General features: G+C 42.2%; 1 protein-coding gene across 1 annotated transcript in view; it reads left to right on the plus strand.

Moving 5' to 3' along the window:
• The window catches only part of grip1 (glutamate receptor interacting protein 1), a gene marked incomplete at its 5' end in the record, with an annotated part of 117,372 nt that overhangs the window by 47,000 nt on the left and 44,624 nt on the right, over positions 1-25,748 (plus strand). Inside the window, 1 exon segment of the mRNA XM_084331086.1 lies at positions 20,676-20,756. Coding sequence (XP_084187212.1) covers positions 20,676-20,756 — 81 coding nt within the window.

Genomic DNA, 25,748 nt, shown 5'->3' on the forward strand with positions numbered 1-25,748 from the left:
TAGAAAAAATGGGAGAAAAAGTGGATAAAAAAATAAAATAAAGGTAGAAGGAACATGAGAGACTGGAACATGTAAAAGTATCATGGTCGCCGGGTTTGTAAAGAGGTTTAACTTTAGTCTTCAGGTCATGTGGCACAACACCTGTAAAGATAAGGAATTAATATGGACAAGAGGATCAATGACTGAATGAATTAACCAATTCTTTCATCCAGCTACTTCTAATTCCATCGTGTCCCTCGGCAGAATCCTTTAACTTCATAATAACACGATGCAAAGTGAGGAAAATTTACCTTTCACGAGTATAGTCGGGTTATCTCGCCAGCGATTGAGCGCCAATCACGAGTATAGTCAGGTTTTGATCCTTTGATATTTTCCCTCTGATCCCCGTTCTAAATCATCATCCGACTCATTCTAGCCGTCCCTGGCTCGTTTGTATACGTTGGAATTGCAATGCCGATCGAATATCACCAGGTGGCAGTATCGCTGTGTTTGAACTGGAATTGCATTGGTGTGGATACACGCTTTCCTTACTTTTTTTTGTAAGGGCTCCTCCTATTGCTTGAACAGAGATTCACATCGATCGCCTCGAAATTCCGTTGCCGAAGCGTATTTACCATCGAAACGTGTATAGACCCCTCACGTTTTATCTCGTGATCTATGAAAAAGACTGGATTATCTTGGAAATGTGCGATGTTTAGCGTGTAATAAACTACAAACCAGTGTGTAGAAACAAACTCTTTTTTTCCATGTTGGACTACAAGTAGTGTCTGTCAAATGAGCCACACCATTGTCTCCACAGCTATAATACAGAACACACACAGCTCTGAAAACATCGTGAAACACCGCGGATATGACAATTTTAAGCTGGCCTTGAAGCGGCAGAGATGGAGACAGTTTATGGCGCTGAAAGTGTTAACCACTTATGCATCGGGATCGGGCAAAAATGGGGCTAGTTTTGCATAACACGCCTGACGATTCTATACCCAAAGAAATTTGCGATTTATTATACTTTATGCAAAAGGAAACATTCTGAACTTTCTTCCACAAAAAAAATAATCACTCTTGATGAAATAGAGTTACAGGTAGGAGCTGGAAAACATAACGGTTCCATAGCCAGAAGTCTTATCTAGTACAGGTCCAAAGTTGATAACAATTCCCCAGAAGATTTGTGTTTTACAAAGGTTTTTGTAATGTGTACCAGCCTTAATTCGGCATGATTATCCAAAATGGCCGTCCGCTGCTATTGATTCCGAGGCGCTAGTCAAAACATAGAACTTCTCCGGCTTCTTATTTGTCTTTCTCATCGCAATCAGCCGTCGCGTGGGACACCCCTGTCTCCAGAATTTCATTGGCTACAAAGGTGGTCAATAGTTTTTGCCATCAGAGGTGACTGGTCCGTTCAGGACCCAGCCAAACCGGACGTGGTCACTTGTCTGAATGGCTTGTCAAATGACGCTCGTCGGATGTTTGGTCTTGAAACTCGAGACTGGAAGCACGCAATAGGTTTTTTTTGTGATCAAATGTTTTATTTTCTCTCTTTTTTTTTTTTTTTTACATGAAACAAGACAAACAATACAGTAACAGTAATAATCAACAATAACTCACAGGACAATAACAGAAATAATAATAACAATAATGACAGTCCGGTAATTAAATCAGAATGAAAATAGACTAAAAGACATAAAAAATAATAAATACAATACACTCGCTATACAACTTTCCAACAATGTATTGGTTGATCGGCAAAAACGCAGCCCAGAGCCGGCAGACGAGGGCAAAGTGCTGCGACGTGCGCGACTTTCACCATGAATAGGATAGGGGTGCACCGATATATCGGTCGGGTATCGGTATCGGCCGATAAGTGCCTTGTTGACTGCTATCGGCCTATCGGCCGATAAGCTCAAATGTGCCGATAGCAGTCGCCGATAACTAACCATCAAAAGGCAAAAAAAAAAAAAAAAGTTCACTCGCGACCCACCTGCACAACGCCCGCCGTCCCCCCCACACACACACAAGCTACTACATCAAAGTTACTATTTATGATTAACAAGGCATTCGTTTTGTGGCATTAACGTTATATAGTTAGTGTTACACGGACAATAACATCAGCATATTATTATTACCCATAGCAGCAAGGCATTACTCCGAGTCCGTTCATAGCCGGGAGGCAGAAGACTAACGTTACTGGTGAAAATGTGATTTACGTTGGAATACTCCTTTGCCAACTTGCTGTACTTTGCTTGCAGGTCTGCAGCCATTATTACTGGATTAAGAATAGCCCCAACTTTAGCCAACGTAACGTTATGGCTAAACCTTTAACATTAGTTAACCCTAGCTTTCGGTTAGCTGTTCAATGCATAGTAATAACACAACCAAGCGAATCCATCAGAGCTCCCCATCAACACCGCTCTGTCGGGAGGATGGCATTTAAGAAAGTATCTGCTGTTAAAATGACACAAACATTCGTTTTGTGGCATTAACGTTATTATAGTTAGTTACACGTTCAATTACATCAGCATAGTATTTACCCGAAGATAGCAAGCAAGCCGTGCATAGCTCGGTTACATTCCGTTGCTCATTCCGTACACAACTACACATTCTGCAATCTGTTAATAAAGTTTTCAACCAGACAAATGTATAGAAAGGCTTTGTTTTATTATAACATTTGTTGCAGTAAAATCATTGTGTCTCGTTTGGCCATCCTGTGGAGCGCGCTGGTCGGCGGGCACTGCCGGGCAGCTAACGTATTAGCTTGTTGTGGTTCTGAGTTTGACTCGCATTCTCGCAAGCAGATCATCAATGGCGGCATGCCCCGAAGTAGAAAAATGAATAAACGCTTGGTGGTAAGCAGGAGGTGGGTGCTAGCGGTGTGGCGTAATTGGCCGAATCGACTGTCAATCAAAATGGTTCCATTGCATTGGTTGAAAGCTCTGGTTGAGAGAATAGTATCCCGCTGCAGGCCGCCAGAATGGTTCCATTGCATTGGTTGAAAGCTCTGGTTGAGAAAATAGTATCCCTCTGCAGGCCGCCAGACGATACTGGGAGAGGGATCAGTGATACCATAAACATATTTCTTGATGTTTCCTTTTTTAAGTAAGTAAAGAGGCCTACAAATACAAACACACATACAAATATACAGTAGTTTCATTAAAAAAAAAAAAAAAAAAAAAAAAAAAATATTAAAAAAAATATTAAAAAAAATTAAAAATACTTATTTTTTGCCACAATTATCGGTATCGGTATCGGTATCGGCCGATTGTGTTAGTTGAACAATCGGTATCGGTATCGGTGGCCAATTTTCATATCGGTGCACCCCTAGAATAGGATATCATAAAGAGAGAGACAGAGAAAGTGAGTGAGTGAGTGAGTGAGTGAGTGAGTGAGTGAGTGAGTGAGTGAGTGAGTGAGTGAGTGAGTGAGTGAGTGAGTGAGTGAGTGAGTGAGTGAGTGAGTGATAGTGAGAGAGAGAGAGTTGATGTCAGTGGTTTAGTTCCAGTTGTCAAGTAGGATTAAATTCATTCTAAAAGAAATACAGTGTAACTGCACACACACACCCAGTACAGAAATACACATCCACCCACACCAACCGACACATGCACAAATGAACACATATGCTCATACACACACACACACACACACACACACACACACACACACACACACACACACACACACACACGCACGCACACACATGCGCACACATGCGCACACACACACACACACAGCTACTAATGTCTGATATGGCACTGCTGTGTGTGTGTGTGTGTGTGTGTGTGTGTGTGTGTGTGTGTGTGTGTGTGTGTGTGTGTGTGTGTGTGTGTGTGTGTGTGTGTGTGTGTGTGTGTGTGTGTGTGTGTGTGTGTGTGTGTGTGTGTGTGTGTGTGTGTGTGTGTGTGTGTGTGTGTGTGTGTGTGTGTGTGTGCGCGCGCGCGCGCGTGTGTCTGGCTCTAGGGATGTCGGTCGGTAATTTCACCACTTTGGTCCTTTTCATATCTTGAGAAGTAATGGCTGGATTACTGTGCACATTCATGATGCCTAAACCATTTTCAGTAGTGCATCCATTTTGAACCATTAGTCGTGCAATCAGATGCTCGAAGAAACCTGTTGATTTTGACGGCCCTGTGGCCTTTACTCTAGTGCCACCATCAGGCCAAAATGTTCAAATGAGCTCTTACACCCAAATTAGGTTTATATTCTAGCATTGCTAGACGGTCCGAAGCTAAATTAAAACATAATTCGGGTATACGAGCTCACATAAACATTTTATAGCCTCATAAAGTGTCTACGAAACAGACCTAGATTTTTAGATCCCAGTGACATCACAGATTGGTGGGTTCTCTCTTTGATTTCTAGCTGTAGGACATAGTGGTGCATGGTCACAATACTGACTGAACCTATACTCCTGAGGCACAGGAAGAATTTCTCTTTAATAAACTGGACATTTTCCTCAAAAGATTTGCTTAATCTGCTCCTCTCTTCCCTTCCCCTCTTCTCATCTCATCTCCTCCTCTTCTCTCCTCTCCTCTCCTCCTCTTCTCTCCTCTCCTCTCCTCCTCTTCTCTCCTCTCCTCTCCTCCTCTTCTCTCCTCTCCTCTCCTCCTCTTCTCTCCTCTCCTCCCCCCTCCTCCCCTCCTGTGTGTGCTTGTGCAAGTCTGTGTGTTGTTTGTTTCATGGTGCATATGTCGGCATTAGACGAGAGGAAACACTATGCTGCTGACCTCTTTATTGATCTGTCAAAAGCTTACTATTTTTTCGATAACCATTTACTCTTAAAAAGATGACCCACTACTATTGGTTTGGATAGAAATGCATGTGATTGGTTCCAAGATTACCTGTCAGGGAGACGGCAGTGTGTATAGTCGGGTTATGCCCAATCTGAATCTAATATAGTAATATAGGCAAGGAGGATTACTTGGTGGCAAAGTGCATGATAGTAAAAATACAGTACGAAGGTTACTATTTAAAAGAAAAAATATATCATTTCAGATATTGATTGAAGAAGTGTGTTTTTAGTCGACGGTGGAAAATTGGGAGGGTTTTTTCGGCAGTCCTGACTGTGATGGGAAGTTAGAGAATAGCCTGCTTCTCTTTGATGAAAACGCTGTACAAAATAAACATCTTTTCCGGTGTTTTAGACTTTTAGTTTGAAACCCACCCACCGGTCTGGAGCGGAAGTATTGTTGTTATTATCCTAGCAGAACGTATTGAGCGGACAACTTGTCTCGTCCGGTTCTGTGTTTTTGAGCTAATGATAAAACAAATGTTGAGATTGTTGGTGAACAACTAACTTTAGGTTAGTTTTAACATTAGCTACTAACGTTAGATGCAGCTACTACAGGCAATCAACGATGAGGAGGAAGCGCCAAAGCCGTATATAATAGAATAGTAGCCCTGTGGTGCGTAGGCACGACTCGAAACTACCTGTTATAATAAATTAATTCATGTTTAACTTGTCCCCGTGTCGAGTCCTTTGACTAGCCCCACCCGTTCATTGTAAACAATGATGCATGTAATTGTATTAACGTTATTCTGTGTTGTAGCTAGCTATGCTATACGTTGTATTTAGTTTGTTAGCTATTTAGCTAATGTTGATAGCATCAACGCTAGATCTTTAATCTTTATTTAGCAGTCCAGTTTCTCTGGGCAGTAGCGAGTAACTACTTGGGTCTAAAAATAGCTACACTACAAAGAACACTACTTGGTTAAAAGGAGCAACACTATTGAGAAATGTAGTTAAGCTATGTGGCGTTGCTAGTGCCCCACGGAGCTCCCGTGCTGTACTCTGTAGTAAGGCCAGCGGCCCCCCACACGGAGAGTGACTGACAAGGGGTACTGGTTCCGCCTCATTAAAACAAACGCGCAAATAGCAATTAATTGCGCCCGTCAAAATCATTGCATTCATTTTAATTATTGCGCCGATTAATCGATTTATTGCTTATTGCGGCAGGCCTAACCACACCTATGTGGGGTTCGGGGATGAAGTGATCGAAAGGGTTGTCGGCACTGCAGGGAGGATTTTGGTGGCAGGTGAAGTAACTCCGTTTGGCTTAGGTTCAGTTTGAGGTGGTTGGTTGGTCGTCATCCAGGCAGAAATGTAGGAAAGGTAGGCAGAGATCCGCTCAGAGACGTGGATATCTGAGGGAGGAAATGAGAGGAATGACTGTCAAGCCCACCTGTATGCAGATGATACTGTTGTGTATTGTATTGCTGACTCTGTACGTATTAAACTGAAATAGGTTCTTAATGCTAGTAAAACTAAATGTATGCTGTTTTCTACAGCCAGACACATTGAATATGATAGCGTACACATATCTACCTTAAGTGGTTGTAGCATTGAGAGAGTCACTGAATATAAATATCTTCTTATGTGGCTCGTTTACATTTAATTTCCATGTGGACAACCTTGCCTCCAAGTTGTGACAGAAAATTGGCTTCCTATACAGAAACGGAACCAGCTTTCCTTTGATTAGTAGGAAGAGAGTTGTCGAAGCAGTTTTCTTATCAGTCTTGGACTATGGTGATGTGATTAATAGGCATGCTGTGGCCTCGACACTTAAATCCATGGACTCTGTCTGTCACTCTGCCCTCAGATTCATCACTAATGTTAGATACTGTAATGTTAGTAAATGGTACAGCCCCAAGCTATCTGAAGTATCAGATCAATATGGTCCATGTACACAGCATGGACACAATACCAGGGCCAGTGGTCGCTCCTGTAAGGTGCCGCGGGTCAAGTCTATGGCTCAGAGCTCATTTTTCTACACCGGGATCTCAACGTGGAACAGCCTTCCACTCAGGATAAAACTGTCAGGTTCTAGAGGAATATTTAAAGGTCAGGTTCGCTCATATCTCTGGGGTAAAGTGGCCGATAGCTGTCAGGTCATACTGTACTTGTATTGTTGTTTTAATGATGGTATAAGAAATGCGCTATTTTAAGATAAGATAAGATATTCCTTTATTGATCCCTTGGGGGAAATTCAGGCATCATAGCAGCATGGGGGGGGGGGGGGGGGGGGGGGGGGGGGGTACAGGTAGTAAAAAGGACTGGCCGAGGCGGTTTATTTTATGGTATTTATTTGGTCAGGATGATATTGACTTGTTTTTAGATATGTAGAATATGGATTTGTTGTATTGGACTTTGCTTTATGTGTTGTTTTATATGTTATTTGTATATGTCCTTTGGTCAGAACACCATGGGGGGGGACCATGCTGGAAATAAGTGTTGTCACTTTTGCATGTCATCCCTTGGATTTTGTTGTGTCTTTGGATCCATAAATAAAATCAATCAATCAAAGTACGACACTCATCACTGTGTCCTTTATGAGAAGTTTGGTTGGCCCACTCTGACGAGAGAGGTGCAACAAACACTGGTATTTGTTCATTTGTAAGACCCTTACCGGTAAGCTACCTCCTTATACTACATCATTATTGCAATGGCTGATCCTTCAGGTCCCCTGAGTTTGCTCAGAACAGGGTAACTCTGCATTTGGCTGTGATGCCCCTCTAGCTCATGGAATGAACACCCAGCAGTCCTAAAGCTTCCTCTCTGTTGCAGAGTTTAAAACACTGATCTCCAATCAAGTTGTGATTTGTTATCCTTGCTTTTTGCCTCATCTTGTTGTCTTATTATTATTAGGGATGTTCGATATTGGCTTTTTTACCGATACCGATATACCGATATTGTCCAACTCTTAATTTCCGATACCGATATCAACCGATACCGATATATGCAGGGTCCCCCCCCCCCCCAAAAACGGAATAATTTCAGGTAATTAACATTACATATCTCTTGTCGTGGAATTAACACAACATTATGCATACTTTTGACAATAAATAAAATCAGAATGTGTTCTTACTTGCTTGCCTGGGTAAATTAAGGTGAAATAAATGAAATTCTTAAATTTTTTTTAACTGATACCGATAATTTCCGATATCACATATTAATGCCAATATCGGCCGATAATATCGGTAGGCCGATAATATCGGACATCCCTAATTATTATGATTTTATATGCTGTGTGATTTCTATGTGCTTATTTCGCTTATTTAGTATGTACTCGATGTGACTGTAAATGAGGGAAACCTCAGTTGCCTTTCGAGTTTAAATAAAGGTTTGAAATTAAATGTGTGTGTGTATAATAATGGTGTGTGTGTGTGTGTGTGTGTGAGCTCACTGGCCTACATCTCTCTGTGGGGGAGGGTAGGAAGGGGGCTTAGCTTTCATCTTCTGTTAGTTATGCTATGTGTGTGGGTGTGTATATATGTAAGTATGTCAGCATGTGCATATTGTTTTTGTGTGTGTGTGTGTGTGTGTGTGTGTGTGTGTGTGTCTGGTCTGTATGTATGTCAGCGTGTGCATACAGTATTGTTATGTGTGTGTGTGTGTGTGTGCGCATGTGTGTCTGGTCTGTTTGTATGTCAGCGTGCGCATATGTTGTGTGTGTTCTTCCTACAGCTTTTTATCTGTAACTGGTTCATTGTTTAGTTGTTTAATTTATATGTATTGTATTTCTATTGTTTATTTTACATTATTTATATTTAATTTCTATTATTTATTTATTTATTTAAATGATGGTATTTTTATTATTTATATAATTCATTTCTCTCCAGAACAGGAACCTGTTTTCTAATCGACTCTCAATCTGTTGTAGCTCCTTCAGCCAAATGCACTTTACTCTTACCTTACCCTTACCTTACTCTTACCTTACATACCCTGGCCTAACCTAACCCTAACCCTTACCTTACCCTAACATTACCCTAACTTACCCTAACCTTAACCTTACCCTTACCCTAACCTTACCTTAACCTTACCCTAACCTTACCCATACCTTACCCTTACCTTACCCTAACATTACCCTTACCTTACCACAACCTAACCCTAACCCTATCTTAACCTTACCTTAATCTTCATCCAAACTTTGTAAATCAATGTCTCAAGATCTGAGACTGGAATTTAAAGTTCTCCATCTAATCATGGAGTAGTTGATTATCTTGACCCGTCCTCTATCCAATCATAGAGTAGTTAATTTTCTTGACCCGTCTTCCATCCAATCATAGAGTAGTTAATTTTCTTGACCCGCCCCTCCATCCAATCATAGAGTAGTTCATTCTCTCTCTCTCTCTCTCTCTCTCTCTCTCTCTCTCTCTCTCTCTCTCTCTCTCTCTCTCTCTCTCTCTCTCTCTCTCTCTCTCTCTCTCTCTCTCTCTCTCTCTCTCTCTCTCTCTCAAATATATTCTCTCTGTCTGAATATAGACCAATGGCATCATCACCCCGCCCATCGTTCTGCTGTGATTGGTCTATATTCAGACAGCTCACTGCACTCACCTCAGGGATTTGTTGGTTCACAGATGAGATCATCTCCTGCAAATAGAATGGAGAGACTCCTCAACGTTCTCTTTCTCTCACTTTGTCTCTCTCTCCCTCTCATACACATAATCACATTCTTGATCTGCCTATCACTCTACCAGATTATCTCTGAGTGTCTCTAAGACACACACACACACACACACGCACACACACACACAGAAAGAGAGGGAGAGAGAGTCCTTGCTGTAACTGTATGCATAAACACACACCTGCCAGCCTCTCTCACTGCCTCTCTCTTCTCCTTTCTCCTCCCTTCTCTTTCCTCTCCTCAAGTTTCAAGTTCCAAGTTTCTTTAATAGTTGTCATACAGAAGTACAGAATACTTTTATACAAAATGCTTCTTACTGTTACGCTCCAGAGACTGTGCTAGACAAGATAAGTATGAAATAAAATAGTATAGCATGTAAAATAGAAGTAAAAATAGAGGTCACAGTGTTTATTATAGACATATGTACAATGTTTGATGCAGAATAGAAGTAACTGAGTTACCATACAATATACAATATACTATGCAATGTACTAATATACAATTCTATATAGTGCAGAGCAGAAATGGGATGAGGTACAATTTAGGTACAATTTACAGTAAGGTGTACGAGTTGTAGTGCAAATCCTTTACCAATAAATATAAAGTGTGTTTAGGTGATCTAAAGCAGTGTTTCTCAACTGGTGGGTCGCGACCCAAAAGTGGGTCGCGGGGCCATTTTGAGTGGGTCACGGATGTATGTGTAAACAAAAACAAAAAAAAAAAGTAAATTTTTTTTTTTTTTTTTTTTTTTTTTTTACTTTTTTTTCCCCACTACCTATCTTTGTGAAAGTGGCTTCTCAGCTCTGGTCCAGCTGAAGACAAAGCGGAGGAACAGATTAGACATTGAGCATGACCTCAGAGTTGCTTTTTCTACCATCACCCCAGACTTTGAGACTCTTGTCAGGAGCAAACATCATCCCCAGTTATTCCATTAGTTCCCTGCATGTTAAGCTAAGAAGTCTGTTAAGAAGGATATATTATTTATTATTATTATTATTATTTTATTTCATTGTGTTTTTAGCCCTTAGTTGCACTTTTGTTGCAACCCCAGTTATCCCATTAGTTCCCCCAAACGTAGGTCTGTTATGTTAAGCTAAGAAATCTGCTAAGAAGCATTTTATTTATTATTATTTTATTTCATTGGGTTTTTAGCCCTAGTTGCACTTTTATTGCAATCCCAGTTATCCCATTAGTTCCCCCAAACTTAGGTCTGTTATGTTAAGCTAAGAAGTCTGCTAAGAAGCATAATTATTTATTATTATTATTTAATTTCATTGGGTTTTTAGCCCTAGTTGCACTTTTGTTGCAACCCCAGTTATCCCATTAGTTCCCCCAAACTTAGGTCTGTTATGTTAAGCTAAGAAATCTGCTAAGAAGCATATTATTTATTATTATTTTATTTCATTGGGTTTTAGCCCTAGTTGCACTTTTGTTGCAAACTCAGTTATCCCATTAGTTCCCCCAAACTTAGGTCTGTTATGTTAAGCTAAGAAGTCTGCTAAGAAGCATAATTATTTATTATTATTATTTAATTTCATTGGGTTTTTAGCCCTAGTTGCACTTTTGTTGCAACCCCAGTTATCCCATTAGTTCCCCCAAACTTAGGTCTGTTATGTTAAGCTAAGAAATCTGCTAAGAAGCATATTATTTATTATTATTTTATTTCATTGGGTTTTAGCCCTAGTTGCACTTTTGTTGCAAACTCAGTTATCCCATTAGTTCCCCCAAATTTAGGTCTGTTATGTTAAGCTAAGAAATCTGCTAAGAAGCATATATTATGTATTATTCTTTTATTTCATTGGGTTTTTAGCAATAGTTGCACTTTTGTTGCACTTTTTTGTGTTTATTTCATGTTTCGAAAGATTGCGTATTACTGCAATTTTTTTTTTTTTTTACATAAATCATAGTGGTTCAAAATTTTGGGTCGCGACTTAATGACTAAGGAAAATGTTGGGTCCCGAGGCTAGACCAGTTGAGAACCACTGATCTAAAGTGTGTAAAGTGGGTGCTGCAGTGTGTTGTTTGTTTAAAGTGAGTGTGTGCGTGTGGGTGTGTGTGCTGTGAGTGCATTTGATGGTTGTTGCATAGTGTTTATTGTTCGTTGAGCAGCCTGATGGCCTGGGGATAGAAGCTTCTTCTGAGTCTTTCTGTGCTCGCCTTAAGACTCCGGTATCGCTTGACTGACCGCAGCAGTTCAAAGAGGCAGTTGTTCGGGTGGCTGGAGTCCTTGATGATTCTCTTAGCCTTACCCCTGCACCGCTTGTTGTAAATGTTCTGGAGGGTGGGAAGCCCCCCTCCAATTGTGCGTTCGGCTGAACGTGCCACTCTCTGCAGTCTGCTACGGTCTTGTGCAGTGCTATTCCCAAACCAGGAGGTGATGTTACCAGTCAGGATGCTCTCTATTGTACATGAGTAGAAGTTCCTGAGGATCTTCTGACTGACTTGGAACTTCCTTAGGCGCCTGAGGAAGTAGAGGCGTTGCCGTGCCTTCTTCACAACACTGTCAATGTGTGTGGTCCATGTCAAGTCCTCGGATATGTGGGCTCCGAGGTACTTAAAACTGTTCACTCTCTCAACCGGTGCCCCGTCGATGCTGAGGGGGCTGTAGTCCTTGACCCCCGACCTCCTAAATCACCTCTTTAGTTTTGCTGACGTCCAGGGAGAGGCTGTTCTCTTGACACCACTGTGACAGATTCTCTACCTCTTCCAGGTAGGCCCTCTCGTCGTTGGCAGAGATCAGGCCCACCACTACTGTGTCATCAGCAAATTTGATGATTGTGTTGTTGTTCCGCTGTGCCACGCAGTCATGTGTGTACAGGGAGTAGAGGAGGGGGCTCAGAACACAGCCCTGGGGGGCCCCTATGTTGAGGGTGATGGATGAGGAGGTGCAGTTGCCTGCTCTTACCACCTGGGGTCTGCCCGTCAGGAAGTCCAAGACCCACTGGCAGAGGTCATAGTTCAAGCCCAGGGCCCTCATTTATCAATTTTTCTTACAAAGTATTCTATTTTCATACGTAAGCACAGAATTTAGAATGTGTGCACGCACAAAAGAAACGGGATTTATCACACGTGCGTACACAGGTCCTACGCACAGTTGTCTTGATAAATATCACCTTGCTCCTAAGCTGGAGCTTGTGCACTGTTTTAAGTATTTGCATACCAGAACCGCCCCGATTAACCATATACGGTAATGGAACACCCCCATGAAATGTGGAAAAGTGGACTAAACCGAGGGAAGCATGTTGTACACGGTGATGTCGGATATTATATCTATTAACTTCCTAAAAGACCATTGCTGCCTGGACACCGCAAACACTAATAAAGACCATTAACCACTGTTTTGCCGTTGCCCGTTGGTGTCATTCATTTATTTTTAATATTAATAATTATTATATTACAATAAAAGACAGCTCCGTCTTTTAATACACACATATATTGTACAGTAACGTCAAATAAATACGTACAGTCCCCGCTGAAATAAAGGTTCTGCACGCACATACCAGCAGTGATCTACAGCATAAAAGATAGCCACTTTATAATACTATTCTGAGTAGATAATTCATCTGTATCGCAACAGAGTCACAGATCTGGTCGGGGCAGGTAGCATTATGTCGGGAAAATCTTTATGCAATAAACAAATGTGAATTAAAGAATTTAAAAACGAAGTTTAGCATATTAAATCGTTTTATAAGCTTTCTGAGTAGATAATTCATCTGTATCGCAACAGAGTCACGGATCTGGTCGGGGCAGGTAGCATTATGTCGGGAAAATCTTTATGAAATAAACAAATGTGAATTAAAGAATTTAAAACGAAGTTTAGCATATTAAATCGTTTTATAAGCTTATAGCTTTTTTCGTGCTGATTTGAGAAGGGTCCAGCTGCAGAGCCGGAGAGCAACTCTCAGGGCCAAGATAGCACTTATACTATTTTGAGAGAGACAGCAGAGAGACAGACAGCAGAGAGACAGACAGACAGACAGACAGACACTGTTCCACAGTGTGTGTGTGTGTGTGTGACTACTAGTCTCCTAGTAGAGACTCAGCCCCCCCCCCCCCCCCTGGACCACCTCCTAGTAGAGACTTCTCTAGGAAGAAGACAAAGATGAGGATTAATGACTTGACTTTTCTGGTTACAGCCGTGTACTGCAGTGAAAGGGTTAAGTTTTGCTTGCGGTGGTTGCAATTGCCCCTCCTCATCGCAGCCGGTCGTACAGTAGGAGGTGGTCCAGAGGGTGGGGGGAGGGGGGGGGGGGGTGAGTCTCTACTAGGAGGTGGTCCAGAGGGGGGGGGTCTCTACTAGGAGACTAGTGGTCACACACACACACACACACACACACACACACACACACACACACACACACACACACACACACACACACTGTGGAACAGTGTCTATCTGTCTCTCTGCTGTCTGTCTCTCCGGCTCTGCAGCTGGACCTTCTCAAATAAGCACGGAAAAGCTTTTAAGCTTGTAGCTCCAATTTGGGTCCCAAATTGCGGTACAAATGAAGGAGGTGTCTCGGGTAGTGGACTCTAGGTAATATTATGTTCTCTCTGCAATTAGACTGCCCCTCATTCATTCATTCATCCCTACCTGATGCTATCTCTGAAAACAGTTCCTGCGAGCGCAGTCAGTGCACCCGATAACGCTATATATAAACCTGCATTCATTCGGAGAGAAAGACCTATTCCACATGCTATTTAGGGTTTGACAATAATTACACTACTATCGCTATTTCACAATGAACTATAATGAATTACGGGGGTCATACAGAACACGTCAGTCAAGCTTATTTCCGCGTTGAAACTAATGCATGCAACTGATGAGAGCTATGCCGTCCGTCTGCAGTCCCCATATTCTACCACAGGGCGTCAGCTACGCATGGTCCGACCTGTGCTTAAATATACGCACAAAGTCAAGCACAAGTTCAAATTGATAAATCCCACACTTTGCTTAGAAATGGTTGTACGCACGGGTTAAGCACATATCTGTGCGTACGCCACGTTGATAAATGAGGGCCCAGGTCCCTGAGCTTGGCTATGAGTTTGGAGGGGACTATGGTATTGAATGCTGAGCTGTCCTCTCTCCATCTCTCTTCTCTCTACTCTTCTTCTTCTCTTTCCACTCTTCTCTCTCTCCATGTCTCTTCTCTCTCCATCATCATTAGCCTCTGATGTGTTTGTAACTATGGAAGTCTGTTAGCCTTCTTCTGTGGTTTTCTGGGAAAGCTTGACGAACGTTCCAGTGCTGCCACCACTGGTCAAGGTGCTGACCTTATCGGTGACGGGTGGTGACAGCACTGGTCAGGGTGCTGACCTTATCGGTGACGGGTGGTGACAGCACTGGTCAAGGTGCTGACCTTATCGGTGACGGGTGGTGACAGCACTGGTCAGGGTGCTGACCTTATCGGTGACGGGTGGTGACAGCACTGGTCAGGGTGCTGACCTTATCGGTGACGGGTGGTGACAGCACTGGTCAGGGTGCTGACCTTATCGGTGACGGGTGCTGACAGCACTGGTCAGGGTGCTGGTCTGATGGGTGACGGGTGGTGACAGCACTGGTCAAGGTGCTGACCTTATCGGTGACGGGTGCTGACAGCACTGGTCAAGGTGCTGGTCTTACTGGTGACGGGTGGTGACAGCACTGGTCAAGGTGCTGGTCTTACTGGTGACGGGTGGTGACAGCACTGGTCAAGGTGCTGGTCTTACTGGTGACGGGTGGTGACAGCACTGGTCAAGGTGCTGGTCTTACTGGTGACGGGTGGTGACAGCACTGGTCAAGGTGCTGGTCTTACTGGTGACGGGTGCTGACAGCACTGGTCAAGGTGCTGGTCTTACTGGTGACGGGTGCTGACAGCACTGGTCAAGGTGCTGGTCTTACTGGTGACGGGTGCTGACAGCACTGGTCAGGGTGCTGGTCTGATGGGTGACGGGTGCTGACAGCACTGAGCGTTCATCCACTGGAGGATTTGAAAGGAGACTTTGGAGAGAAGATGGTAATTTTATACAGTATTTCATTGTTTGTCACCCCACCTGCCTTTGTCGAGACTCTTTCTGTTAAGAGCCGTCTGTTGATCCCTTCAAAAACACAATGCAAACTTGCAATAATTCGATGAGTTTTTTTACTTAACCCTCAGAATCCGTCTTCGTTCTAGAGCTTTGTATATGTAGGCTAATGCACACAAAACTCCCTCGGTATGGTTCTTCAAACTATCATATAAAAGATATATAAAGCCTCAAGTGTCGATTCATTACTCATGAATGGGTTTTTATTCTTAATATGGATCAACTTTTGCAAAAAGAAACATCAATTGTGTCGTAATTGACTGTTCCAAAAGTTCAGAAAAATGCAATTTACTGGCAAGATTGTCTATATTGTTTTTAAATGTAAATTTAAATACAATTCTTAGTTTATTTCCCTAGGATTAATTAATAAATCACCTGTTTTAGATTACATTTTGTGGATTGCACGACTCGCCTGTGCTCCCTTCAACTGTCTGGCCAGCAGCCTCTCTGGTTTGTCGCTCAGCTCGAAGTGTCTCTGTTTCAATAAGAGTTTACCGATGTTTCCACTGAGAATGCGATTATATATATATATATATATTTTTTTTTTGTATTTTTTTGTATTTATTATTTTTTAAACAAACACATAAACAAACATGACAACACAAGATTATATATACAAGCATTAATTAACAGTGCACATCCAATGAAATCACCATTTAGAAAAATGTCTTATACAAGATATACCCCTAATACCTGCTATCTAGTACCCTACACATATTATGCTCTTGCTCGCACCCCCCCCCCCCCCCCCCCGGACCCCCCATTGGATAATCCATCCATTATCACTCGCTCCTAACCAGACACTACCATTATATGCTAGCTTTTATTCTCTCCACCACTTCTAACCACATTGTCATTTTGGATTGGATTCATTGAGACCCAAAATTCTTGCTGTAGATATTTCTAGATAAATCACATCGAGATATGTAAGAATCCAGACCTTCCGGCAATTTTTTTCCGGTTGAAACCATTGTGATGCTATCAGCTTTTTAGCCACTGTAATACCAGATAAAACCAATCTCTTTAGCTGTATAGATACTGCATACTCAAAAACATCATTCAGCAGTAGTACAGAGGGGTGTACAGGTATATTCAGAGTTAAGAGATTTGATAATTGCTGGGTCACTTCTTTCCAGAATATCTTAACTGGTGGGCAGTCCCAGTACATAAATGTCCCCTCGTCCCCATTTGTACATAAGGAGCATTTGGAGTCTTGTTTAAGACCCATTCTGTTCAGTCTTATAGGAGTCAAGTATGTCCTATGAATATAGTTAAGATTGATTTGTACTTTAAATTCAAGATCTTATTATAGTCTTCTTGTAAAAGAGAGTTCCTATAAATCTGCTCAAAGGTCGGGAGTATATTTAAAATGTCCACCAGATGATGGTGCTGTTCCCTTTTTTTGGAGGCTTCAAAGGAGATAATTAAGCATTACATCACGCGACGGAGTGTGTTATACGAATTAGATCACGCCTAGGGGTGGTTGTTAGACCCCCCTAGGCGTGATCTAATTTGTATAACACACTCCGTCACGTGATGTAATGCATTTATACAATGGCCGAATTCACCCAACTTTATTGCTATACAATAAACACACAGTAATTGAAGCATAATAGAGATTTATTCACAAAACCATCCACAGAAAAAGTAGGTCCAAAAAAAATTAAGGTGCCTCCGTGTCTAGAAGCAGAGGGTGCTACAAAGCATGCCACCTAACAACAAACTTCATATAAATCCCGCGATTTATTATTGTTTTGACAATGGGTCATGACAAACCAATTACATAATCCAACATGTGTAAACAACTAACATGTCCAGTTGACTGTATCTTTTTTAAATGATTCGTTAACTTACGAATATATCCATACTTCCATTGTGTCCGGGACATCCAGTGAAATCGCTTCGTGTGACAGTGTCCTTTTGAAGCAGAGGGAGGTGCAGAGGGCGGTGCTACAAAGCATGCCATCTAACAACAAACTTCATATAAATCCCACGATTTATTATTGTTTTGACAATGGGTCATGACAAACCAATTACATAATTCAACATATGTGTAACGAACTAATATTACATCGGCCCGCGACCCGATGGTTGGGGACCTCTGCTAATAGATCCACACTCCGTTATGCACTAGTTTACAGACTTTCGGAGCGTGTATATTATTCAATGAGACTGCCAGCCAGCTTTTGCGAGACGGAGAAATACAATTTCAATTGTGACGAGAGAAGATCATCTCCCGATTCAGATACAATTTAACACACACGGTTCCAAAGATATTAATGTTTTGCGGCAAATTTTCACCCCGCAATGGATTTAGGTGCGTCTCATCTCTCCTCTCTCATGTTGTCTGTGCTTCTCCTCTCCGGTGTTGTGCCGAATTCTGAACCCCTGCCAGAATCTGACCCACCTCGCGTGAATAACATTAGAAATAAGAGACATTTAATTTTTTAATGGCGTTGTGCGAATTTATAGCGTCAATAATCGCCTATTATAATATATAATAATTATGTGAGAGCACGGATTATGAGTTGAGTTAACACAATCAGTTTATCAGCCTATCAGCTATCAGCAGCATATAATACGTTCATCGTTAACTCAACTCATAACTCAACTCAACATCATAATCATAATTATTATATATTATAATAGGCGATAAATTCGCGCGCCGCAATTTTTGTATTTTTTTCTCTTATTTCTAACGTTATTCACGCAAGGTGGGTCAGATTCTGGCAGGGGGTCAGAATTCGGCACAACACCGGCACCCGAGACAGTGGCCACTCCCCTCAGACGCAAAGTTCTGAAAATAATAATGAGGAAAATAATACAGTCGGGCAATCTGACAAGAATTAACGTATTTACAAGTGTGTCAGTGTAATGGTGAAGTCAAGTGCTTTGAGCAGGATAAACGTATAACTTATATTATATATATGTTACAGTATATAAAAATACCGTTTTACTTTTGTGCAGTAACTGAGGCTGCCACACCCCACCTTCCAACATGCCTGATTGTTATGCATTTTACTCTGCCAATTGGCGACCCAATAAAAATGGGTCCCTAAGTTTGGGAAACGCTGAATAGTAGATAAAAGTCTGGATTTTTTTTAATTTTGTTTCACAATGGGTCATGACAAACCAATTACATAATCCAACATATCTGTAACGAACTAACATATTCCAGTTGACTATCTTTTTTGGAGGATTCGTTCAAAGGCTATTCATACTTCCATTTGTCTATCTATGGCGGACTCATTCAGAAAAAGTCATTCGGTTGTGGGAGGGATCTGGGGTCACGTGGAGTGTGTTATACGAAATAACAACGGCTAACTTGACTGTTTCAGCCAATGAGAATCAAGATATTTGCATGCCATTGTATAATAATGATTATATGACCTCTCATTACTGCTTTGAGAGTCTCCCAGAGTATGGAGTCTGACACCTCCCCTGTGTCATTAGTCTCAAGGAACTCCTCCTCCTTGGGCCCTGTCCACATGAACGCGGGGTGTTATGTAACCGTGATTTAATGTGCGTAGTTGCACTGTTCATCCACACGCAACCGGGTTTTTGGAACACTGCAACCGTGGTCTTTGAAAACCGGAGTCCAGGGTGGAGTTTTGGGCTCACCCCGGTTGCATTGGTTGCGTGTGGACATAGTAACCGAGATTATTTCCCGTGTTTACGGCAGAGCTGTCCCAAGTAGCTGCGGCTACCAACTAAGCTCATGTGTTGTCAAGTTATTGTTATAAGGAACCCAGTCCAAACTACAACAGTCTGCATCCCCTTAACAATTGTTTGTATTGAGCCGTATTGTATTGTACCCATTCTGCAATCTGTTAAATAACGTTTTCATCCATTCATTCTACTAGCGTTAACGTTACTACACTAATGTACGCTAGCCACAATGCTAACTATTATAATGGCAAATCCCAATAATAATAATAATATAATAATGCAGGACCTCTTTAGGGGGGTCTTTATTCGGCATGCAACGAACTGGACATGCAATTGGAACGGCACACACACACCGGGATACACACACACGCATGCATTGTCTTTCCTCAGTCGCCGATGCGGTCAACGTAAGCCGCGCCCCGGGGACCAATCCAAGTGCTCCTGTCCGTCTTCGTCAAGGACACCACAGCGTTAGCGATCTGTTGTTGTGCATGTTTTTCCATTGGGTTTATCTTATCGGGGGGGAAACCCTTGCAAGCACGGGGAGAACATGCAAACTCCACACAGAAAGGCCTGGGAGATCACCCACCTGGGTACCTGGCATCATGGAAACCTGGTCCCCAAGCGGGAATCGAACCCTGGACCTTCTTGCTGTGAGGCGACAGTGTTAACCACTACACCACCGTATGCTAACAACATCAGCGAGACTAAACTTGGTTTTGTTTCATCAACAAACGAGGCAGAACACAGTGAATGTATCCTTTTTTGTTTATTGCACTTTTTTCTTGCTGCAAGCAAAGGATGAATGCTAATGTGCTAAGCGAGCAATTTAAAGATGGCGGGTTTCTGTTTTGTGAAGGACGTTCCCTCATGTAACGTAGTGACGCGTTCAACCCTTCTGATTGGTTGAAATGGCCTGCATGTTTGAACTACATCGTCACCTATTGCTTTGGCATTGTACTACATGTATATTACATCCGTTTAAACCACCCGTGTATACGGAGGTTTATTTTTTTATTTTTTTTACCTCTGTGTCAAAAATACCCGTGATCGTGTGGACTGGGCCCAAGTGAGCTGTCATACAATCAATAAACTTGGTCTGTGAGCAACCACGTGTTAAAGCGCCAACAGTAGCTTTGCTTGGGCAAAGCTAACTTTAGTTCTTGTGATACTGGACTATGATCCGATATTATGATATTTGGTATGCTCAGTGTTAGTTAAAAATGTTGCGTCCACAAAAAAATTATTGGAATGTTTCTTTTGATGCATGAATTGCTTTCTTCTACACTTCATTCACAGCCATGTTAAAGTTACTGTTAGAACTTATTTTCAGTCCCAAATAGATTAACTTTTTGTGTTTTCTAAGATGTGTGCCTAATTTTAATGTATTTCTCTCTCTCTCTCTCTCTCTCTCTCTCTCTCTCTCTCTCTCTCTCTCTCTCTCTCTCTCTCTCTCTTTCTCTTTCTCTTTCTCTTTCTCTCTCTCCCTCTCTCTCTGTCCATTTCTCTCTGTCTCTGTTTTTCTATCTCTCTGTCTCTGTCTAGATGAGGGTCCATACGCAAAACACTCTGCTGTGTCCCGACCCCCTGATGGAGCGCTGGCTATCAGGAGACAGAGCATACCAGGTAACACACACACACACACGCACACTACCATCATGCTAATGCTAATGTGTAAACAGGAAACAGGAAGTGAGTGACAGATGAAGAGGCACGGCCAGAATCATTCTTACCGTCGAGCGTTACCACGGTAATGATAATAACACTATTACACACTGATGCATGGGGGCGTGTTGCTGGTTCCCAGCTATATATGCTACACCTTGCTAGCTTCATATCACAACTGTATAGTACTGTATGTATTGTACCACTAGACTTTGCTAACTTCATATCACTGTTGTATATATATATATACCACAACGCTTTCCTTGCTTCATATCACAGCTGTATATCAACCTTTATTTATACTCGAAAAGACAATTGAGGTCACCCTCATTTTCAATGTCGTCGACTACACTTTGCTTCATATCATGGCTGTATATGTACCACTACACTTTGCTTCATATCATGGCTGTATATGTACCACTACACTTTGCTAACTTCATACCACAGCTTTATATGTAGTTTATGTACCACTACACCTTGCTTGCTTCATATCACAGCTATATACTGTATGTACCGCTACGCTTTGCTAGCTTCTAGGGGTGGAACGGTACACATTCGAACCGTGTACCGAACAATACACACATGCCCCGAACCGTGGAGGTCATACCGAACGGTACGCATTCGAACCGTACACCGTTCGGTACGACCTCCACGGTTCGGGGCATGTGTGTATTGTTCGGTTATATAACGTTAGCCTCGAGCTAGGCTAACGTTACTGTACGTTAGCTACGAGCTAACTAACTTTAGCCGCGAGCTAACTAATGTTAGTCGCAAGCTAACCGTGGAAACGCTCACAGAGAAGTGACTCCACGACACCAGTTCGATTAGTGGGGAAGGGGGGGTATATTGACAAGGCTTGACAACAGAGGTTCAAAGATAACTGTTTGTGTTCAATAACGAGCCAGGAGACTAGAGCATGTGTGTCAACTGCGTCTGCAGCGCGTCTATACCAAAGGTAGCCGCATTTCTGGCAGACGTTTCTGGTCATGTGATATGTGCGCCCAATAGCGTGACGAGCTGTGTCTTTGCCCATTTCCACGTCAAACAGCCTGCAAACTACCTGGCGTTCTATCGCCATGCTCTAAGACAAACTCTAACCATAACCAACTTCGAAAGAGTGCCTAAGCTTAACCGTCGAAAGAACTTGCCGTCACGCTTTAAGACAAACTCTAACCTTAACCAACTTCGAAGAGTGCCTAAGCTTAACCAGTGTAAAAACTGTCGTCGGCCAATCAGAGAGCGTCTGCCAGAAATGCGGCTACCTTTGGTAATAACGCGTCTGCAACCCATAACATCCTGGTCCCTGCTTGGACGTACCAACTCCACACACCACTGTGGGGGGGTTTATATTCCCCATTCCCTTGTAACATCTCCTTTTTTTAAGATAACAACAGTTACAACATTCCTTAGTGCAAATTATTATTAATACAATAAACCCCATACACGTCCTTATTTAAAACCCTAATCATCTTTTCTGTGACTTTTACTTTTTGATAAGAAAGTCTAGTGTTGGTTGAGCATTATGCATACTTTATGTTGGCCTTTGTCTATAATGTGGCCACAAAAATGGAAAGGTTTAATAATTTTTTGTTTGCACTAAGACCGGCGTTAAAATACAGTCTATTCAGCTATGCACAGTTCACGCAGGAGGCAAATGTATTCCTAATACCATTATTTATTGTTAACTTTTGTCAGACACAGCCACAATGTAGTGGACATTCAAGGACATGCTTCAAACAGACACAACCCCCCCCACACATTCATCTGGTGTTATCACTGAGGCTGAAATCACTTCTTAATGACAGATGGACACACACACACACACGAGGAGCAGGGAGCGTCTAGACCAGACCTGGGCATTGTACGGCCCGCGGGATGATTCTGACCGGCCCGCGAAAGATTACATGATAATATTTTTTTTTTTTTTTTAATTAAAAAAATATGTTTTTTAATATTTTTTTTCTTTTTTTTTTTATCTTTTTTCTTTTCATGTCAACGTTCACACGCACAATATATGCTTAGGAGACATGCTCAGAAGATGTTGGTTCTCTTTGGATCCACCTACATTATGTGAACAGACATTCTCATTCATGATGTTTACCAAGTCCAGGTACAGATCCTCTCTCACTGATGAACATCTGGCAGCTGTGCTTCGCATCTCCACCTCAGACATGCAACCTGACTTTGATGGACTTGTTAAAGCTCAACAGAGACTAGATTTCTCACACTGAATGAAAAAAAAGAACTGAAGAACACTAAAATGTGGAAATATAACAAGTGAAATGGGACACTTGATATTTTTTTTCTTTTTTTGCACAGTTCTGAAAACATTAAATGTTTAATATAGGCATGTAAAGTAAAAAAGGCTACAAAACTGGTACACTTTTCTTTACACAGTTCAGTGCCATGTCTTGTTTATTTTTGCTATAAGATGATGTGATGTCTTTAGAAAGCTAAGAAAATCCTTGTTTCAATAGTATATGAAACTCAAAATGCCCTTTGTTATTAATGTTTCACATTTTGTTTATCATTTTGGAAATAAATTCTATTTGAATAAATTATATTTTTGAAAGCTAACCTCACTTTTTAATTGCCAAATAATAACATACACTCTTACCAGGGGTCAAAACAATGCCATTTACTGCTTTTTATATAGAAATAAAATGTATATTATGCATAATTGAGTTTGGAATTTTGGCCCGGCCCCCCAACATATTTTCAGTTGCTCATTCGGCCCCCTGGGGAAAATAATTGCCCACCCCGGGCCCTGGTCTAGACCCTCTTCGGAGCGCCGGTCAGGCCAATATTTATTTTTTTTGCTTTTTTGTAAATGTTTTCAAGTACCACCAGCAGTACCACCAAGTACCACTAGTGGTACGCGTACCACAGTTTGAGAACCACTGCACTAAGTTAATGACAAATGTTGCCTATATTTTTCAGTCAGTTTGGTCTTTGTGTGCCAAACATTATTAAAGGTAAACTTTTTTTTTACCAAATAAATGAGAAGCATGTTTAAATCAGCAATGCCTCCCCTCTTGCTGTACCAAGATCCCTCCTAGCTCTAACCGTCACTGTCAAAATAATGTCAAAAATCGGTGGGTAATCAGTGGAAGCTGCAGTGTTTATTAACCAGCTTTATACAGCTATAATCCACCACACACACGCACTCTTCTCCACCTCTCTCCCTCTACCTCTCACTCCCTCTCTCTCTGTCTCCATATCTCTTTCTCTCTATCTCACGATCTCTCCCTACCCCTCTCTCTGTCTCTCTCTATCTACCTCTCTCTCTATCACTCTATATATCTCTGTTTCTCCATCTCTTTCTACCTCTATCTAAATTTTTTTGTCTATCTCTATCTCTCCCTCTCCCCCCGCCCTCTCTCTCACTCTACCTCTCTCCCTCTCTTTCTCTTTCTCCCTATCTCCTTCTCTCTATCTCACTCTCTCTCTACCCCTCTCTCTATCTCTCTCTCTCTACCCCTCTATCTCTGTCACTATCTCTATCTATCTACCTCTATATCTCTATCTGTGTCTCTCTCTGTGTCTCTCTCTGCCTCTCTATCTCTCTCTACCACTCTCTCTCTCTACCACTCTCTATCTGTTTCCCTCTTTATGTCCCTCTCTGTCTCCCTCTGTCTCTCTCTCTCTAAGTGTTGTTGAATTTTTAAAGCTGCTGCTGAAATATAGATGAAGAGACAGAATAGAAAGATGACTTCACTTCAGAGAGAGAAACCTTAACCTTAACCCCACCCTCTATTCCTTAACCCCCCCATCGTTAACCCCACCCTCCACTCATTAACCCCTCCCTCTGTCATTTAACACCTTCATCCCTTAACCCCCTCCTCCATCCTTTAACCCCTTTATCCCTTAGCCCCTCCCCATCCCTTAACCGACCGATCCCTTAACAGATCGAAAAGTACCTCGCGGAAAAAAATCGAATCTACGAATTCCAATCTGGCTTCAGAACATCCCACTCCACTGACACATGCCTTCTCTATTTGAACGACCACATCAAACAAGAGGTGGACGCGGGCAAATACTGCGGCATGGTCATGCTGGACCTACAAAAGGCCTTCGACACTGTCAATCACACCATTCTGATTGACAAGCTAAAAGCAATTGGTTTTGATAGTCTATCAGTGAGCTGGATACAATCCTACCTGGAGGGGAGAGAACAGATGGTGGAGGTAAACGGTACCCTACCCCCCCCCCCCCCCCCCCCTCACAGTGAGCTGTGGTGTTCCACAAGGAAGCATACTAGGACCGCTACTATTCCTAATTTATGCAAATGACATGTTGTCAGCTTGTGACTGCAACTTGTTCCTGTTTGCGGACGACTCAGCCCTGCTGGTCTCTGACAAGAACAAGTTACAGGTTGAAAAAGCCCTCAGCTCGGAACTAGGCAAAATCTGCATATGGCTCGCCGACAACAAACTATCATTACACATGGGCAAAACAGAGTCCATTCTCTTCGGTTCAAATAACAAACTCAGCAAGACCGACGGCTTCTCGGTTACAGTGGGTGACAATATCATCTAGGTCGTCCTCGGACGGGCCCTCCATCGGTGCTTCCAGTCATCCCGATCCTCCATGCATCTGGCTAGCTCGCCGGTGCTTTCTGTTCCCACATCTCTCCTGAGTACGTCCACGTAGGTTAACGTGGGACGTCCTCGTGATCGATGCCTGTGTGTTGGTTCCCACAGCACAAGTTTGCTGGTTGGCATCTCATGGTGTCTCTGGCAGTGACCTGCCAGCCTCATTCTCCTGACTGCCACTTTATCGCTCACCTTTAGCACCCCCCCATACAAGTTTGCATTAGTGACATGCTCATCCCTGTTGATGTTGAGCACCACATGCATCATTCTGGTGTAGCACCCATCCAAGGACTTCTGCAGGGTGGGCTTCAAGGTCCAGCATTCACTGCCATACAAAAGGACAGACTCAACTGTTGCA

This window comes from Notolepis coatsorum (genome assembly GCF_963971535.1).
Source record: "Notolepis coatsorum genome assembly, chromosome: 15".
Lineage (NCBI taxonomy): Eukaryota > Metazoa > Chordata > Actinopteri > Aulopiformes > Paralepididae > Notolepis > Notolepis coatsorum.